The sequence below is a fragment of the Chiloscyllium plagiosum genome, chromosome 21 (genome assembly GCF_004010195.1).
Source record: "Chiloscyllium plagiosum isolate BGI_BamShark_2017 chromosome 21, ASM401019v2, whole genome shotgun sequence".
Classification (NCBI taxonomy): Eukaryota; Metazoa; Chordata; class Chondrichthyes; order Orectolobiformes; family Hemiscylliidae; genus Chiloscyllium; species Chiloscyllium plagiosum.
The window spans coordinates 42,848,474-42,863,582 of NC_057730.1; the positions used below are offsets into that span (position 1 = coordinate 42,848,474).

Below are 15,109 nucleotides of genomic sequence, written 5' to 3' on the forward strand. Positions count from 1 at the left end.
ATTTTGGGAAAGCAAATCTTAGCAGAACTTATACACTTAATGGTATGGTCCTAGGGTGTGTTGCTGAACAGAGAGACCTTGGAGTGCAGGTTCATAGCTCCTTGAAAGTGGAGTCGCAGGTAGATAGGATAGTGAAGAAGGCGTTTGGTATGCTTTCCTTTATTGGTCAGAGTATTGAGTACAGGAGTTGGGAGGTCATGTTGCGGCTTTACAAGACATTGGTTCTGCCACTGTTGGAATATTGCGTGCAATTCTGGTCTCCTTCCTTTGGAAAGATATTGTGAAACTTGAAAGGGTTCAGAAAAGATTTACAAGGAGGTTGCCAGGGTTGGAGGATCTGAGCTACAGGGAGAGGCTGAACAGGCTGGGGCTGTTTTCCCTGGAGCATCGGAGGCTGAGGGATGACCTTATAGAGGTTTACAAAATTATGAGGGGCATGGATAGGGTAAATAGACAAAGTAATCATTGAGAACCTCACCGATTTTCTCAGGTTCGACACACAACCTTCCTTCCTTATTCTTTAGTGGACCAACCCTTTCTTTAGTTACCCTCTTGCTGCTTATACATGAATATAGAGGATTCATGAACTCTTTTAGCCCACTTTATTCCTCGTTTAAAATTGGTCCTACTCTCTTAATCGTGCCTTACCAACTTAATAGAGTTCTTTGAGGAAGTGACCAAGTTGATAGATGAAGGAAGGGCAGTAGTCAGATGTCACATATACATGGACTTTAGTAAGGCGTTTGAAATGAATGCTTCATGTTTAGTTTGTTTTTTGTTTATCATTTTCTGGTGTCCTTGTTTAACTACCTGGCTGACTGTTCAGTCACCTGTTCCCAGCTCCTTTAAATATTCTGAGGTTCTGAGTCAACCCCTCTGGAAGCCATATGTTTTAAATTTCCTCCTTTACATTTACCCCCTTATTCAAAAAGGGATGGAGACAAGAAAAAAAAAATTATACCAGTCAGGTTTAAATATTTTTCCCCAAATGACAGACATTAGACTGTTATCCCTTGCTGGGATATTTTTGCTTATTACCAAGGTAGGAGTTGCCCACTCAGTGATTCCACACAATCATGAGCCTGAGCTCAGTTGCTCAGTTGTACAGTGCAGGGAAATCTAAACACGCTATTGTTCTTGGAACTTATTCAATACTAAATGGTCTTAAAATATTTGTATTGAAAACGCAACATTTTGAGTTATTGTTCTTGTACCTTATCTAGTAGAAAATGTTCTTTAAATACTTGTCTTGAAAACCCATCATTTGCATTTGCTCAGTTGTAAAGTGGAGTTTTGATCATTTCTGGTTCTGATTCTCTGCAGCTCTGACTGACACAGAGATTTTGGCGCAGGCTTTGACCTTCATCTTTGCTGGGTACGAAACCAGTGGTACTACATTAGCATTTGCTGCATATAATCTGGCGATATACCCCGATGTACAGAAGAAATTGCAGCAGGAAATAGATGAGACTTTCTCTAACAAGGTTAGTACCTGAGAAAAGACAGGAAAGAACTTGAATTTTTGTCGTACCTTTCCTGCTCTCGAGATATCTTCTATCCCATTTTACAGCAAATTTATGAATTCCAGTTACTTTTGCAATGTAAAGAAATTGGCAGCCAGTTTGGACAACAATGTGAATCAACAGTCAGATATTTGTGAGAACTTCCTTGCTGTTCAAAAATCTGATGTGTGCAATTGAATTTTCCCATTCTATCCCAGCGGTCATCAGGTTTTTATGCGACTGGTTGCTTCTAAGGCTCCACTTGGATCTTTCTGGGATCTCTTAATCCTCCAACCACAAATGAATCAAGGTTGTTCCTGAGGAAACCTTGTGCCAGATCATACTGCTTCACATTTCTCCCATGAAAAGCTCAGTGCTGCAACCCAGGCTGTAGGCTTTGCCAACATAGCTGGCTTCCCCCAGATGCAAGATGCTACTTGCATTGTGTTGTGATGAAAATTTAAAATATTTTGTCATAGAGGAAGTTAAATATTTGATCATTTTATGTCAGTGGAAAATGTTACCCACTTGAGGGAGGCCATATATGGGATCACAAGTACAAGATCGTCACGAGCAAATCCAGTTGGGAATTCAGAAAGAACACCTTTCCTCAGTTGTTGTAGCTATGCTCAAACTCAGTCAAGGGCTTGCAGAGGGTAGCCCTCGTCTCCTAGTAACCGTCCTTGTAAAGCATCCAGCTCTTGAAATTAAGACAGGAACATGTGATTTTATGGATATAGGCATAAATTGATGGAAGTTAATTACATTTTGATGTGACCATATGCATGTAGAGATCCCAGAAGAGATCCCAGAAAGATCCAAGTGGATCCTTAGAAGCAACCAGTTGCATAAAAACCTGATGACCGCTGGGATAGAATGGTCACCCTCACTAAGAGGAAATAGTGGCATAATGGTACTAACATTGAACTCATGATCTAGAGACTTAATCATTCAGAGGCATGGATAGAAATCACATGGAAACAACCAGTGCTATTTAGATGCAACTAATACGTCTGGAATATAAATCTAACCTCTGTAATAGCAACTATCATCAATTGTTATTTTAATAAAAAATCTGGTTCACTAATGTCCCTTACAGAAAGAAATTTTGCTATTCCTATTTGGTCTGTCCACTCACCATAATGTGGATGAATCTCTACTCCCCTCTGAAATGGTTTTGTAAGCCATTCGATTCAACAGTAATTGGGGATGTGCAACAAATTCTAGCTTTGCCTTTAAGCACCTATATTTCATAAATGATCAAAACTAAAGCTTCTTGTTAATTGGTAAAAATGTTCTTATCATACAAAGGCTCCTGCCACATACGATGGAGTGATGCAGTTGGAATATATGGACATGGTGATATCTGAAACCCTACGAATGTTCCCCCCTGTCCCCCGACTTGACAGAGTGTGCAAGAAAGATGTCCAGCTCAATGGGATAACTATTCCAAAGGGGACTATCGTCATGGTTCCTTCCTACGTCCTGCACCGTGATCCAGACTACTGGCAGGAGCCTGAAGAGTTTAGACCTGAAAGGTATGGAGTAATGATTTACATTTTCACTTTTCCTGCATAACGCAAGGAATCCCAAAGCTTTTGAATTTGATGATGAAGCAGCTTCTGACGCATTTGAGAATTTGTTTGTCATCTCATTGTGAAACTGCAAGAAAACGCTGGGCTAATTATTGCCCTGTGCCCTGGTCTGTAGAGCTAAGTTTAAGCCCATCAGTGAAGATCTGGTCATTCAGGTGAATATCCATTTTGTCAGTCAGCATATAGTATATGCCTCACCCATCAGAGAGTCACCAGTACTGAGCAGGATAATGTCATGAGACACACACTCATACCGGATTTCCAGCAAGAAAAGTGGTCAGAAGCAGACACCCCCCGATGATGATTTATTAATTATATTCCACTGCAATTTAGCGTTACAACTCTATCATTACTCTGCAACCAACCTAACACTGCACTGAGTGGTCACACATACTGATCTTTGCTGTAAAGTAGATGAGAAGCTGAATTGTCCAGGACGTCTGGATATTGTTTATCTGAATCTGTCGTCTGGTTGCACATTTATCTACACGTGCAAAAGTCCTTTGAATTGTTGGAAATGGTGTATTTCTCCAGCTTAGGAAGAACTACATATAAATCAAAATGGATTTACCACCTCGGGATAACCGGTTGTGATAGCTTGGATATCAGAACAGACCACTGTTGTGTAATGATAGTATGAACACAAACCATGGCTAAAACACATTGAGATGGATGAGCCACTTCTTGAATTGCTGCATCCATCATGTAACATGAAGCTAGACCAGGAAAGAATTGTAGATCTTTTTTCCTTAATGAACATTGTCGTAAAAAAAATTGGTTGACCAATATAATGCTTCCATGATCATCATTATAGAAAATAACCTTTTTACTCTCTATGCATTCATTGATTTAAATTCCCCAGTTGAAATGCTGGGACTTGAACTTGCTTCTCTGGAGTGATATCCTGGTGCTCTAGTGTCAGTGTTACTGTTCACCTTTTGTGATCTAAATGGGAGGTACTTTAGCATCAGTAGGTGTATTGGGATGGGCCAAACAACTGTGTGCTCACCTCCATCTTGTGACCAGTGGTGGTATTTGAATTCCTACAGACCACCTTCCTTTCAAATCATCTTTTCTGAGGGTCCCTTAGATGCTTCTTGATGTCTCAGGGAACCGGATGATGAAGAAAATTGAAGCACTGGATTAGAGATACAGAAATATTTTGACTGAAAATTTGTATCACCTGTAAATCAATGCAATGTTCAAAAGGAGAAGACTTCATTTTAGGCTCATTATTTCAATCCATTATAAATGTTAGGCTACTGCCAGTCTCAGAGACCCAACACTGTGTTTAGCAATTTTGTACCAATCAGTGTTCACTGACATGATAATTACCATTCTGAATAGATCTGTTCACCGCTAGTGTTCAATGTGGAGAGGATCCAGATTGGCTATCATCCACAGTTCTCCACAGTTGATTAGTCTGACTACATCCAATAGTCGTAACTTACACATCAAGACTGACATGCGAAGCCTGTGAAACACCAACTTGAAATATCAGTAAGCGAAGGAGTCATTGAACAAGACCGTAGCTTCTTACAGTCGTCTTCTCTATCTATCCAGTTAGAAAATTTTGCAAAGATGTCATTCACTAGTTTTGTCTCTCAATATAATTAGATTCAGTGAAGAGAATAAGGAGTCTCGGGATCCTTACACCTTCCTACCATTTGGAGTGGGCCCTCGGAATTGCATTGGGATGCGATTTGCTCAACTGGCAATGAAGATGGCACTCACTTCTGTCTTACAACACGTGACCATTGTGCCTTGTGAAGAGACAATGGTGAGAATTATTTTTTATTGAAAAAGACTTTTATTTTTTACAAAATTACAAAAGAGATAGTATAACAATCTTATGGTACAACAACAATAACAATAAACTGACCAGCACTCTATTTTACAAAACAAATCAAAAATACCAAAAAAAAAAACAATCTTCCCATACTGCAATTCAGTAAATAATTAGACATTATATAAGTTAAATTAAATTAGGTGGAATTGAGCTAAACTAACTTAAATTACTCAGCGCCACCCCACCAAAGCTCCCATCATCGGGAGTATCAATTAACATGAAGGGCTTTTGCCCGAAACGTCGATTTTGCTGAAGCTCCTCGGATGCTACCTGAACTGCTGTGTGCTCTTCCAGCACCATTGATCCAGATACCCATATTTATTCGGGATTTTTCCTCTCAGGGTCCCCGGCCTGCCAAATACAATCTTTGTGGCTGTACAAAGGCCCTAATCAGTATGGTTGATAAATCTGCATCTATGTGATTCAAAAAGGGTTGCCAAGTCTTGTTAAAAAGTTCCGTTTTCTGGTGCACCATACCTGTAAGGAAGTCTAGGGGAACATACTCCATCACTAACCTATGCCATTCTGACAGGCCCGGGGGATTTTCCGAGATCCAGCTCATCAGAATGTTCTTCCTCGTGCAATATGTAAGAATGTGAAACAGTTTCTTCCCATCGAGGGAAGGCAGACTCGGCGATTCCAGAGGGAGGGTTACCAGATCTCCCTTAATCTCCATCCCCAAGATCTCTTCCAGCACATTTGCTAAAGCGTCCCAATATCTACAAATCTTATGGCACAACCACAAGCAGTGTGTGAGATTACCAATGTCGGTTTTACATTGGAGATACTTCTTTTTGAAATTTTGCTAGCCACTCTAGGGCTAGATGGTCCTTCAGTTGCATGGCCTGCATTTTATTACAAATCAAAATCTTTTTCACATTCTCCCAGATATCCTCCCTCCCTTCTTGATGAGATTTCTGCTCCCAATTCTTGATTCCAGATTCTGTACGGCCTTTCAATATCTTCCGAGCCATCCCCTCCCTTTAAATGATAGAGGGTACTAATCGAGAGAGTGCCCATGGACATCTCCCCCTCCCATTCCCTTCGGAAGCTGCATCTTAGCAAACCTAGGGTGCCTTTGGTGCCAAATGAAAGATCCAAATCAACCATTAAGTCTCCGTAGCGCTTGCCTAGGTAGCACTAAAGGGAGCATTCATATGGGGTATAATAGGCAAGGAAGAACATTCATTTTGATCAGAGTTGTTCAATCCAACCAGGATATTGGTAGCACCTCCCAACGCTGAAGGTACTGTCTTATATTCTCCAGCAATTGTATAAAATTAACTTCTTACAGTGGTGAAAGGCGGAGGGGTAATGAAAATACCTAAGTATAGCAACCTCCCAGTGACCACCTAAAAGGAAATTGAGTTCCATTTTCAAGGTCAGGTACTCTCACAAGACCCCCCCCAATAGGCATGGCCTCCGATTTCATAAAAATCATTTTATACTCCAAAAAAGAACCAAACAAATTAATATTTTGTATTAAACAGAGCACAGATGTTGTCAGGTTAGCCAAAAAGAGAAGAACATCATCTGCATAGAGAGGGATTTTATGCTCTCCTATTCCCACTCCTGGGGCAACTATTTTGGGGTCTTTCCAAGTAGTCTCTGCCGGTGGTTCAATCACTAAAGTGAACAGCAGCGGCGAAAGGGGGCATCCTTGTCAGCTGCCTCTCCTAATACTAAAACTCTCTGATTTTATGGTATTCGTGAGAACCGCTGCCATAGGATCACTACACAACACTGACACCCACCTGGCAAAGACCTCCCCCACCCACCCTCAGACCAAACCATTCCAAAACATAAACAAAAGATACAGCCACTCCACCTGATCAAAGGCTTTTGCCGTACCTAGGGAGACTACCAAGCCCAGGATCAATCTTTGCTGGCACACCTGGACCATATTCAACACTCTTCTGATGTTGTTTGAGGAGCTGCAGCCCAAAATGAAACTGTATGATCCTCCTTTACAATAGAGGGCAATACCTTCTCCAACCTCAATGCTAACATTTTAGACAGAACTTTAAAATCCACATTTAGCAGCGAGATGGATCTATACGAGGCGCAGTCCTCAGGATCTTGCCCTGTCTTAAGAATAAGAGAAATAATAGCTTCTCTGATAGAGGGTGGGAGGTAGTCCTGACTGTACAAATGGATAAATGGTTATACATGCCTAACATTGGCTCGGCCAACACGTTTATAAACTCCGTATAAGACTTGGGAATCCAAGGTCCAGGTTCTCAAAAAAGGGCTCCATCTTTACCACCCCATCCTCACAGCCCTCCATTCAGTATAACTCTGCATAAAATTTCCTCGGTGATCTTTACGGACTCACGAGTGGGAGTACCAATATCCTCTCTAATGGATGTGATGGATTGAGGAGCACTCTTCTTCCTGACAAGATATGCCAAGTATCTACCTGGCTTATCACCATGCTCAAATAGTCTTTGCTTTGCAAAGGAGAACTCTCTCTTTGTTGTCTGGGTGAGCACGGAGTTCAGAGCAGCCCGGAGATCTGTAATTCACTGTAACTTAGTCACAGACAATCTGTCATAATATGCCGTCTTGGCTGCCTTCAACCGGGCCTCAAGTATACACTGTTGCTGACCCCTCTGTCTCTTCCAGGTCACTGAGTATGAGATAATTATACCCCTTGAATAGGCCTTGGCTGTCTCCCAGAGCACCGATGGGTTACTGGTTGCACCTGAATTAATGTCCCAGAAAGTCTTAAACTCCCTTGTGAAATACTCAATGAACTTACTGTCTTTCAAGAGAAAAGAATCCGTGCGCCAATGCCGCGTATCTATCCCGTTACACCTGATCTCAACCTCCAAATATACTGCCGCATGATCCGAAATGGCTATATTACCAATCTTACAGATTAGTACCGAATCCAGAAAAGTTGGCAGGGCAAAGAACATATCAATCCTTGTGTGGCACTTGTGCAGGTTGGAGAAGAAAGTAAAATCCCTTCCCTCAAGGTGAAGACATTTCCACATATCCACCAACCCCAACTCCCCACATAGGTCCACCAACTGTTTGGATTGCAGGGAGATGCCCGAAAGACCCCTTGGCATCCTATCCACCTTGGGATCCATAAGACGGTTGAAGTCTCCCCCTCTAATCTTGTGGCGCATTCCAAGGGCCATCAGTCTGGAAAATGAATCAGTTAAAAATTTGAGGGGGTGTGCCAAGGAGCAGTAGACGTTTAAAATGCCATACTCCTCCCCATTATTAGGGCTTTGAGGATCACAAATCGCCCATGCTCGTCCTTAATTTGGTCTATCAACTGGACTGGTAGATTCCTCTGTATTAGGATAGTCACTCCTCGAGAAAAACATCCGACCAAACCCTCCTGCTGTAACTTTAGATGCTCCTTATCATCTAAGTGTGTTTCTTGTAGCAGAGCAACATTAACCCTCTCTCTTCTTTCTGAGACTCGAGAGCACTTTCTTTCTTGTAACCGGTGAGTGACCCCCCTTTATGTTCCAGGTGCACCATCTAAATGAACAACTAGCCATTTGTGGGTGGCACGGTGGCTCAGTGGTTAGCACTGCTGCCTCACAGCGCCAGGGACCCGGGTTCAATTCCTATCTCTGGCAACTGTCTGTGTGAAGTTTGCACAATCTCCCCCTGTCTGCGTGGGTTTCCTCTGGGTGCTCTTGTTTCTTCCCACAGTCCAGAGATGTGCAGATTAGGTGAATTGGCCATGCTAAACTGCCCATAGTGTTAGGTGAAGGGGTAAATGTAGGGAAATGGATCTGGGTGGGTTGCTCTTCGGAGGTTTGGTGTGGACATGTTGGGCCGAAGGGCCTGTTTCCACACTGTAAGTTATCTATCTATCTATCCTATCTAACTATTTAACCGGTGAGTGACTCCCATTTATGTTCCAAATGAGCAACTAGCCATAACCATCTAAAGTGGCCTGTGACACCCCTGAGAGGAAGATCCCTACTCATAATGCACCAAGTGGAGACAACAAAAGATGCAAAAAATCTAAAAAATACCACTACAAACATTACCAAAGCAAAAATTCTAATAACTACTCCTAAAATAAACAAAAGACAGGGGGCACTTACCCTACCCACTAACACCTCTGGCTGAAGCCGTGCCCCAAACCCAGGCAAGACAGAAACCAAGAAAACATATATCTTATACACACGGAAATTAAAAGTGGACATCCAACCCATGCCACCCATACATCGACCCCACTTGTAATCAATTACAGAAATGACCACCCTAACCAAAAAAAAAGAGATAAAAGGGACTATCAAAAATAACGAAAGAGAAAGAAGAAATAACCCCACATATTACAGGAACAAAGCCAGGCAAACAAAGTAAACAACAGAAAGAGAACAAAGGAAACACTATTGTCCATAATATTTGACCCAACCAGACTATTTTAAAGTATCTAGGGAGTCCTTTGCCCTCTCTGCTGAATCTCTGCTGAATCAAATTTATGCACGGATCCTCCATGGCTGAAGTGCAACACTGCCGGGTACCTTACAAAGTATTGAATATTCAATTCTCTCAGCCTCTTCTTTACTTCATCATGAGATTTCCTCTTCCAGATCACAGCCCCAGAAAAGTCCTGAAAAAGTATGATTTTCGACCCCTTGTCAATCAGGGCCTGTTGAACTTTCCCAACATTCTAGAAGCTTCCGCAACCTTTTGTTTATCTCTGTAACACTGCAATCGCACTAGGACTGGGCAGGAGTGCTGGTCCGATCCAGGCCTGCGCACCACAATCTGGTGAGACCGGTCATATCCGGCCCTATTCAGCTCCCAGTCCCAGGAGCTGCAGGAGCCATTGCTCCAGGAAGCTGACCAGCTGATCTCCCTCCTCTTGTTCTGGCAACTCGATAATGCGGATATTTTTTCTCCGACCTTGATTCTCGAGGTCATCGATCTGCTCGATCAAGGCCCACACCTGTTTTTCCAGGGCCTGAATCCACCCCAGCGCGGTTCGCTGTTCCACCTCTTCCACACACTGCCCAAGATGTTAGATCTCCTGCTTATGCTTTTATGGCATGGCCAAGGTCGGTTCAAGTCTGGTCCGTGACTCCTCCAGTGCTGATTCAATCTTCTCTCAGAGTTTGTCAGACTCCGAGACCAAACTGTGCTGCTCAGGTAAGTTCAAAGGCGCCTCCGCGAGAGACAGCGTTGCGCTACAGGGGGGTGCCCTGCATGTTGCGATCCATTTGGACCTTTTCCTTTAGTCATCTATCCTAATCATTCAAAATGATATTTAGAGAATCTGGGGACTTTACATTGCCGATTTTTACAAAAATGGCTAGTAAAGGGAGGGTGAAAGCATCTCTTTGCCTGGATTGTGGTGTGGAGCTCAGCAAGGCAGACCTGTTAAATTGCTGCCATCTTGAATCCCCCTCCCCCCAAAGGTGTGAATTTAACCATTTCATTTCAGTGAATATTGAGGAATGGGAATAGTAGGATAAACAGAAGCATCTATTACTGTAATCAACTGTGATGAGTGATTCAAGCACACAGTTGGCACAAAGAGCATGAAGCAGGAACTCAGTCTTCCACTGGCATTGAATTTTTAAAACTTTGAAATTAAGACTAAAGCAAGAAAACAGAATTTACATTGGACTGAACCTGTAGCTCGCATCTTGGTTGCAGAATCATTTTGTCTCTTCCCTCCCTTCTCTTGACAAAGACACCCTTTCATTCTGAGAGAGGACACTGTGTACCTACTTCAAGCCATGTTACATAAATTTTGGTCACGTATTAACTTTGCTTTTTCTATTCCAGATTCCATTAGAACTAGATGTGACTGGAATCATGCAGTCTAAAAAGCCGATAATCCTGAAATTTGTGCCACGGTTGAATGCTGATGCAAAGGATTAAACAACTTGCCTGACGATGCTGACTCTTTTTAAAGGATTATCTTCACCTGTGTTTTTTTAAGAGGTTGTAAAGCAGAGGCACCAAGTAGTCCATCAGAACCACTGGAGTCAGCAGCTTGTGAGGCCTTGGGATTTTTAAACTGTCTGAATGGGTGTGGCTATCTCGTAGGGATCAGGATTTCTGAGTTTTGTTTTCTTCAGCATTCAGAAGCTATTTGGGGTCTCAAAAGATTTGGAAGCTTCACTGAATGTCTTTTGGCTGCTACACTCCCTAAATTTTCTCTTGATGTTTCTTACTCCTGGATTGGAGAACTGCATGTAAGAATCTGTGTCTGAATTGCCTTTTTGCCAAGGGGTTTATTTATGTGATGATAATGTATTGGAACAGTTAGTCCTAGGTACTTAATCTTTTATTTGTTTAAGTTTTCCAATGGTTAACTTTTTCTAAATTCCTCTCCCTTTTGTTTGTACTTTAACTATAGTGTTTTAATAAATGGTGTTTTGCTTAACGTCAAGTAGTTTGACCAGTTACATCACGTCTAGAACATACACTTCACATCTACCTTTTAAATAAGAAAAAGTTAGTGTCTGGGCTACCGTCTTAAAATAGTTTGATGGAGGACTGGTCTGGTCCATAACAAGCTGGGGCTCTTGTTGGATCAAAATCTCTCATTCAAAGTTGGGTTTAGGATTATTGGGTTCAAAGGCAGTGGCTGGTAGGTGTTAGTGTCTTTTGTTCCAGGTGTTGAATTTCGTTGGTTTAAACAGGGTGATCCTTTTATAGTAATGGCTCTTTTGGTCAGTAAGAGTTTTCTGGGGGTGGAAGAAGTGACTTCGGGAATTTTACAACAAGTGAGCAAAGCAAAGCTGTTGGAGTTGGCAGACAAGCTGGAGGAGGGAATGCCTGGGTCTCCTCAACTTCAGAAGTTGGCAATTAGAGAGGAAAGTCGACTTAAAAGGGCGAAGGTGAAGGTAGGAGGTAGGCTTAGTGAGGAGGATAATGATGATGAACTTTGTAGCCAAATACCTGATGGGGATCGATTTAAATATATCCAAGCATTGCCTAAATTCGATGAGAAGGTTTTAGATTAGATTCCTTACAGTGTGGAAATAGGCCCTTCGGCCCAACCAGTCCACACCAATCCTCCAAAGAGTAACCCACCCAGACCCATTTCCCTCCAACTAATGCCTAAATTTGATGAGAAAGTTGATCCAAACAAAGATGGTAGATACAACTAGTGAGGAATTTGCATCACTATGTGGAGGTGAAGAAATCCATCTTAAGTGCACAAGAGCTTTTGCCAGAAGCCTTATAGACAACATTTATCGAATCTAAGGAGGGACCCTGTTCAAATGTACATAGAGTTTGAAAGGATCAAACAAAGTAATTTTGATAAGTAGAAAGGGCATTCAAGTAGAGCAAACAAATGACAGTCTTAGAGGCACGATTATTTTGAATGAGTTCAAAAATTCACTTGCTGAAATAGTGAGAATGCATGTGGAAGAGCAGAGAGTTAAAACTGCAAGATGAGCAGCTGAAATGGCTGATGATTATGAGTTGGTTCATAAATTAAAGTTTGGCTTCTGACATCAATTTCAGTCTTTGAGGGATAGAAGTTCAGGAAGAGAGAAATCCTCAGGTGGTAAAGGGAACATGAGATGTTGGTGAAGATAATAAAGATAGTTTACCACAGGGTAAAAAAGAAACCCATGAGGGGGAAAGACAAGTAAAAAAAATTCAGGTGTTTTCACTGTAATGAAGTGTGTCACCTGAAGTCGCAGTGTTGGTGGTTTAGAAAAAGCATTGGGAAGACAGATGTGGGAAAACAAGATAAGTCAGTGAGTTTTGTATAAATGGTGAAGGAAAGCATAGTGGAAGCTAAGAAGTTGCACCAGAATGTACAACCTGGTCAGCGGTTTGTTGAGAAGAAAGTGCCAGATCTTCTTAAACCATTTACTTGTGATGGTAAGATTTACTTCATTATGCCAGGAGGAGCAGATAAAGAAATTACAATTTAAGAGAAATGGGAGTGTGTCAATCTTTATTGAGAGATGAGGATATATGCAATTCAGAAGGATTTTTGACAGAAAAGGTGGTAATATATGGAATTCATGGTGAGATGAGAAGAGGCGAGAAGTGCTCCATTATGTAAAGTAAGGTTGGAGTGTCCGGTGGAAAGTAGCAAAGTGGTGGTTGGAGTACTGGAGAAACTCTCAGCTCCAGGAAAAGAATTTGTCCTTGGTAACAATATAGCTGGATCATAGGTGGGAGTGCTGCCTACTGTGGTTGAAAAGTCCTGAAGTATTGCAGGAAGTATATCCTGGGATTTTTCCTGACAATGTGATAACAATGTCACAAAGCCTCAAGTTGAAGCAGAAGGAGAAATCAAGGGATAACAATAAGGAAATTGAAGTACAATCATCAGTGACCACGTTTGATCGAATAGTCGAGAAAAATCAACAAGTGAGGACAAAGTGAATATTTTTAGTTCAGAGAAATTAACTGAGTTTCAACAGAAAGATGAAAAACTGAAGCAGTTGTATTAAAAAGCGCACACAGGAGAATCTGAATGTATCCCAGAATGATTGGAGATGCCGGTGTTGGCCTGGGGTGTACAGCACCTTTAATGCCCATTCCTGGATTTGAGGAACCTTTCTCAAGGGTCTTAATTGATTGCATAGGACCCTGACCTAAAACAAAAAGTAGGAATTAGTATTTGTTGACAATAATGGATGTGTTCATTAGATTTCCAGAGGCCTTTCCATTACACACTATCACAGCTAAAAGAATTGTAGAGGAGTTACTCAAATTTTTCAATTAATAAGGACTATCCACAGATCAAGAGTCAAATTTTATATCAAAACTATTCAGGGAAGGTATGCATAGCTTAGGAATAAAACAATTCAATTCCATGGCATACCAACCAGACTTGCAGGTAGGGTTAAAACAATGGCATCAAACTTTAAAGACCATGTTGAGGGCATATAGTCAAGACAATCCTGATGATTGGGATGAATGAATTCCATTTGTACTTCTTGTAATTTGGGATGCATCAAAGGAATCTATCAAATTCAGTCTATTTGAAATAGTTTTTGGGCATGCGGTGAGAGGACCATTGAAATAAATTAAGGAGAAATTGGTGAGTCAGAGTTCAGAGACCACACAATTGGACTGTGTCAAATTTTAGGCAAAGATTAAATTGAGTGGGTGAATTGGCGGGACAGCATTTAAAGATAGCAAAGGATGTGATAAAACAGAAAGCAGACAAGAAATCAAAAATTCACAATTTGGCGAGTGGAGATAAAGTATTAGTGTTACTTCCAGTGATAAGTGACCCTTTTAAAGCATGGTTTAGTGGGACCTTATCAATTCGAATGGAAATTGAGTGAGGTGAATTATTTAATAAGAATGCCAGATAGGAAGAAATTTTACACGGTGTGTCAAAAGGGCAATGAAAGCAAAAGGAGAATGTGTTACTGGTTGCAACACCGAATAAAGAAGCAAGTTCCAAGGAAAATACATGGAAGCTTATAACTCAATATAATTCTATAGGATCAGAAAAAATCTATTAGCATATATTAGATAAATACATGAGTAGGAAAGGTTGGCAGAGATGATGGGCCATGAGTAGGCAAATGGTTGTAGTTTAGTTTGGGATTATGTTTAGCATGGACTGGTTAGACTGAAGGGTCTGTTTCTGTGCTGAATGACTATAAATGCATTTGTACAATGTACATTGATTTGGCATTGTTGTATGCACTTAGGTGTAGTTACTATTAGTATAGAGAGAGAAACCATTGAAGCTTACACATGAAATAGGAACATTCCAGTACAAACAGGCCAGAAAACAAAGAGAATGCTCAACAAACAGGCAGGCAGCAATGGAGAATTATCCCTGAAATAGTATCTGTGTCCTCAATAGGAGCTATTGATCCTAATCCCACTTCAACAGGAGCATGGAGATACCTGGTGGCAAAATATTCAACAAGGAATTACTCTACCTGTTGAGTTCTATTTCAGCTGAAGAGAAGGTTTCACATTAACAAACATTGATGTTCATTATATCAGATATCATTACATTGGTTCATTCAAGACCCTTTACAGGCACACTGATGAACTTTAAATCTAAAAATCTAAAACGCAGGGATTTATTGCAATCACTTAGTTGTCAGTGATTAGTAGCACTTTTGAAAAAGGGTCCTTTAACCAAAAAAGGTTTGAGAATTGTTGCATTACTGAAGTGAATATTGACTAGCTTGTGCAATAGTGTTTGTTCAACACACCAGATATCAAAG

General features: G+C 41.2%; 1 protein-coding gene across 1 annotated transcript in view; it reads left to right on the forward strand.

Moving 5' to 3' along the window:
* The window catches only part of LOC122560449 (cytochrome P450 3A21-like), a 57,113-nt gene extending 45,785 nt beyond the window's left edge, over positions 1 to 11,328 (forward strand). Inside the window, exons 10-13 of the mRNA XM_043711082.1 lie at positions 1,324 to 1,484; positions 2,814 to 3,040; positions 4,715 to 4,877; positions 10,719 to 11,328. Coding sequence (XP_043567017.1) covers positions 1,324 to 1,484; positions 2,814 to 3,040; positions 4,715 to 4,877; positions 10,719 to 10,814 — 647 coding nt within the window. The 3' untranslated portion in view covers positions 10,815 to 11,328. The remainder of the gene's footprint in view (positions 1 to 1,323; positions 1,485 to 2,813; positions 3,041 to 4,714; positions 4,878 to 10,718) is intronic.
* Positions 11,329 to 15,109: the final 3,781 nt, after the last annotated feature.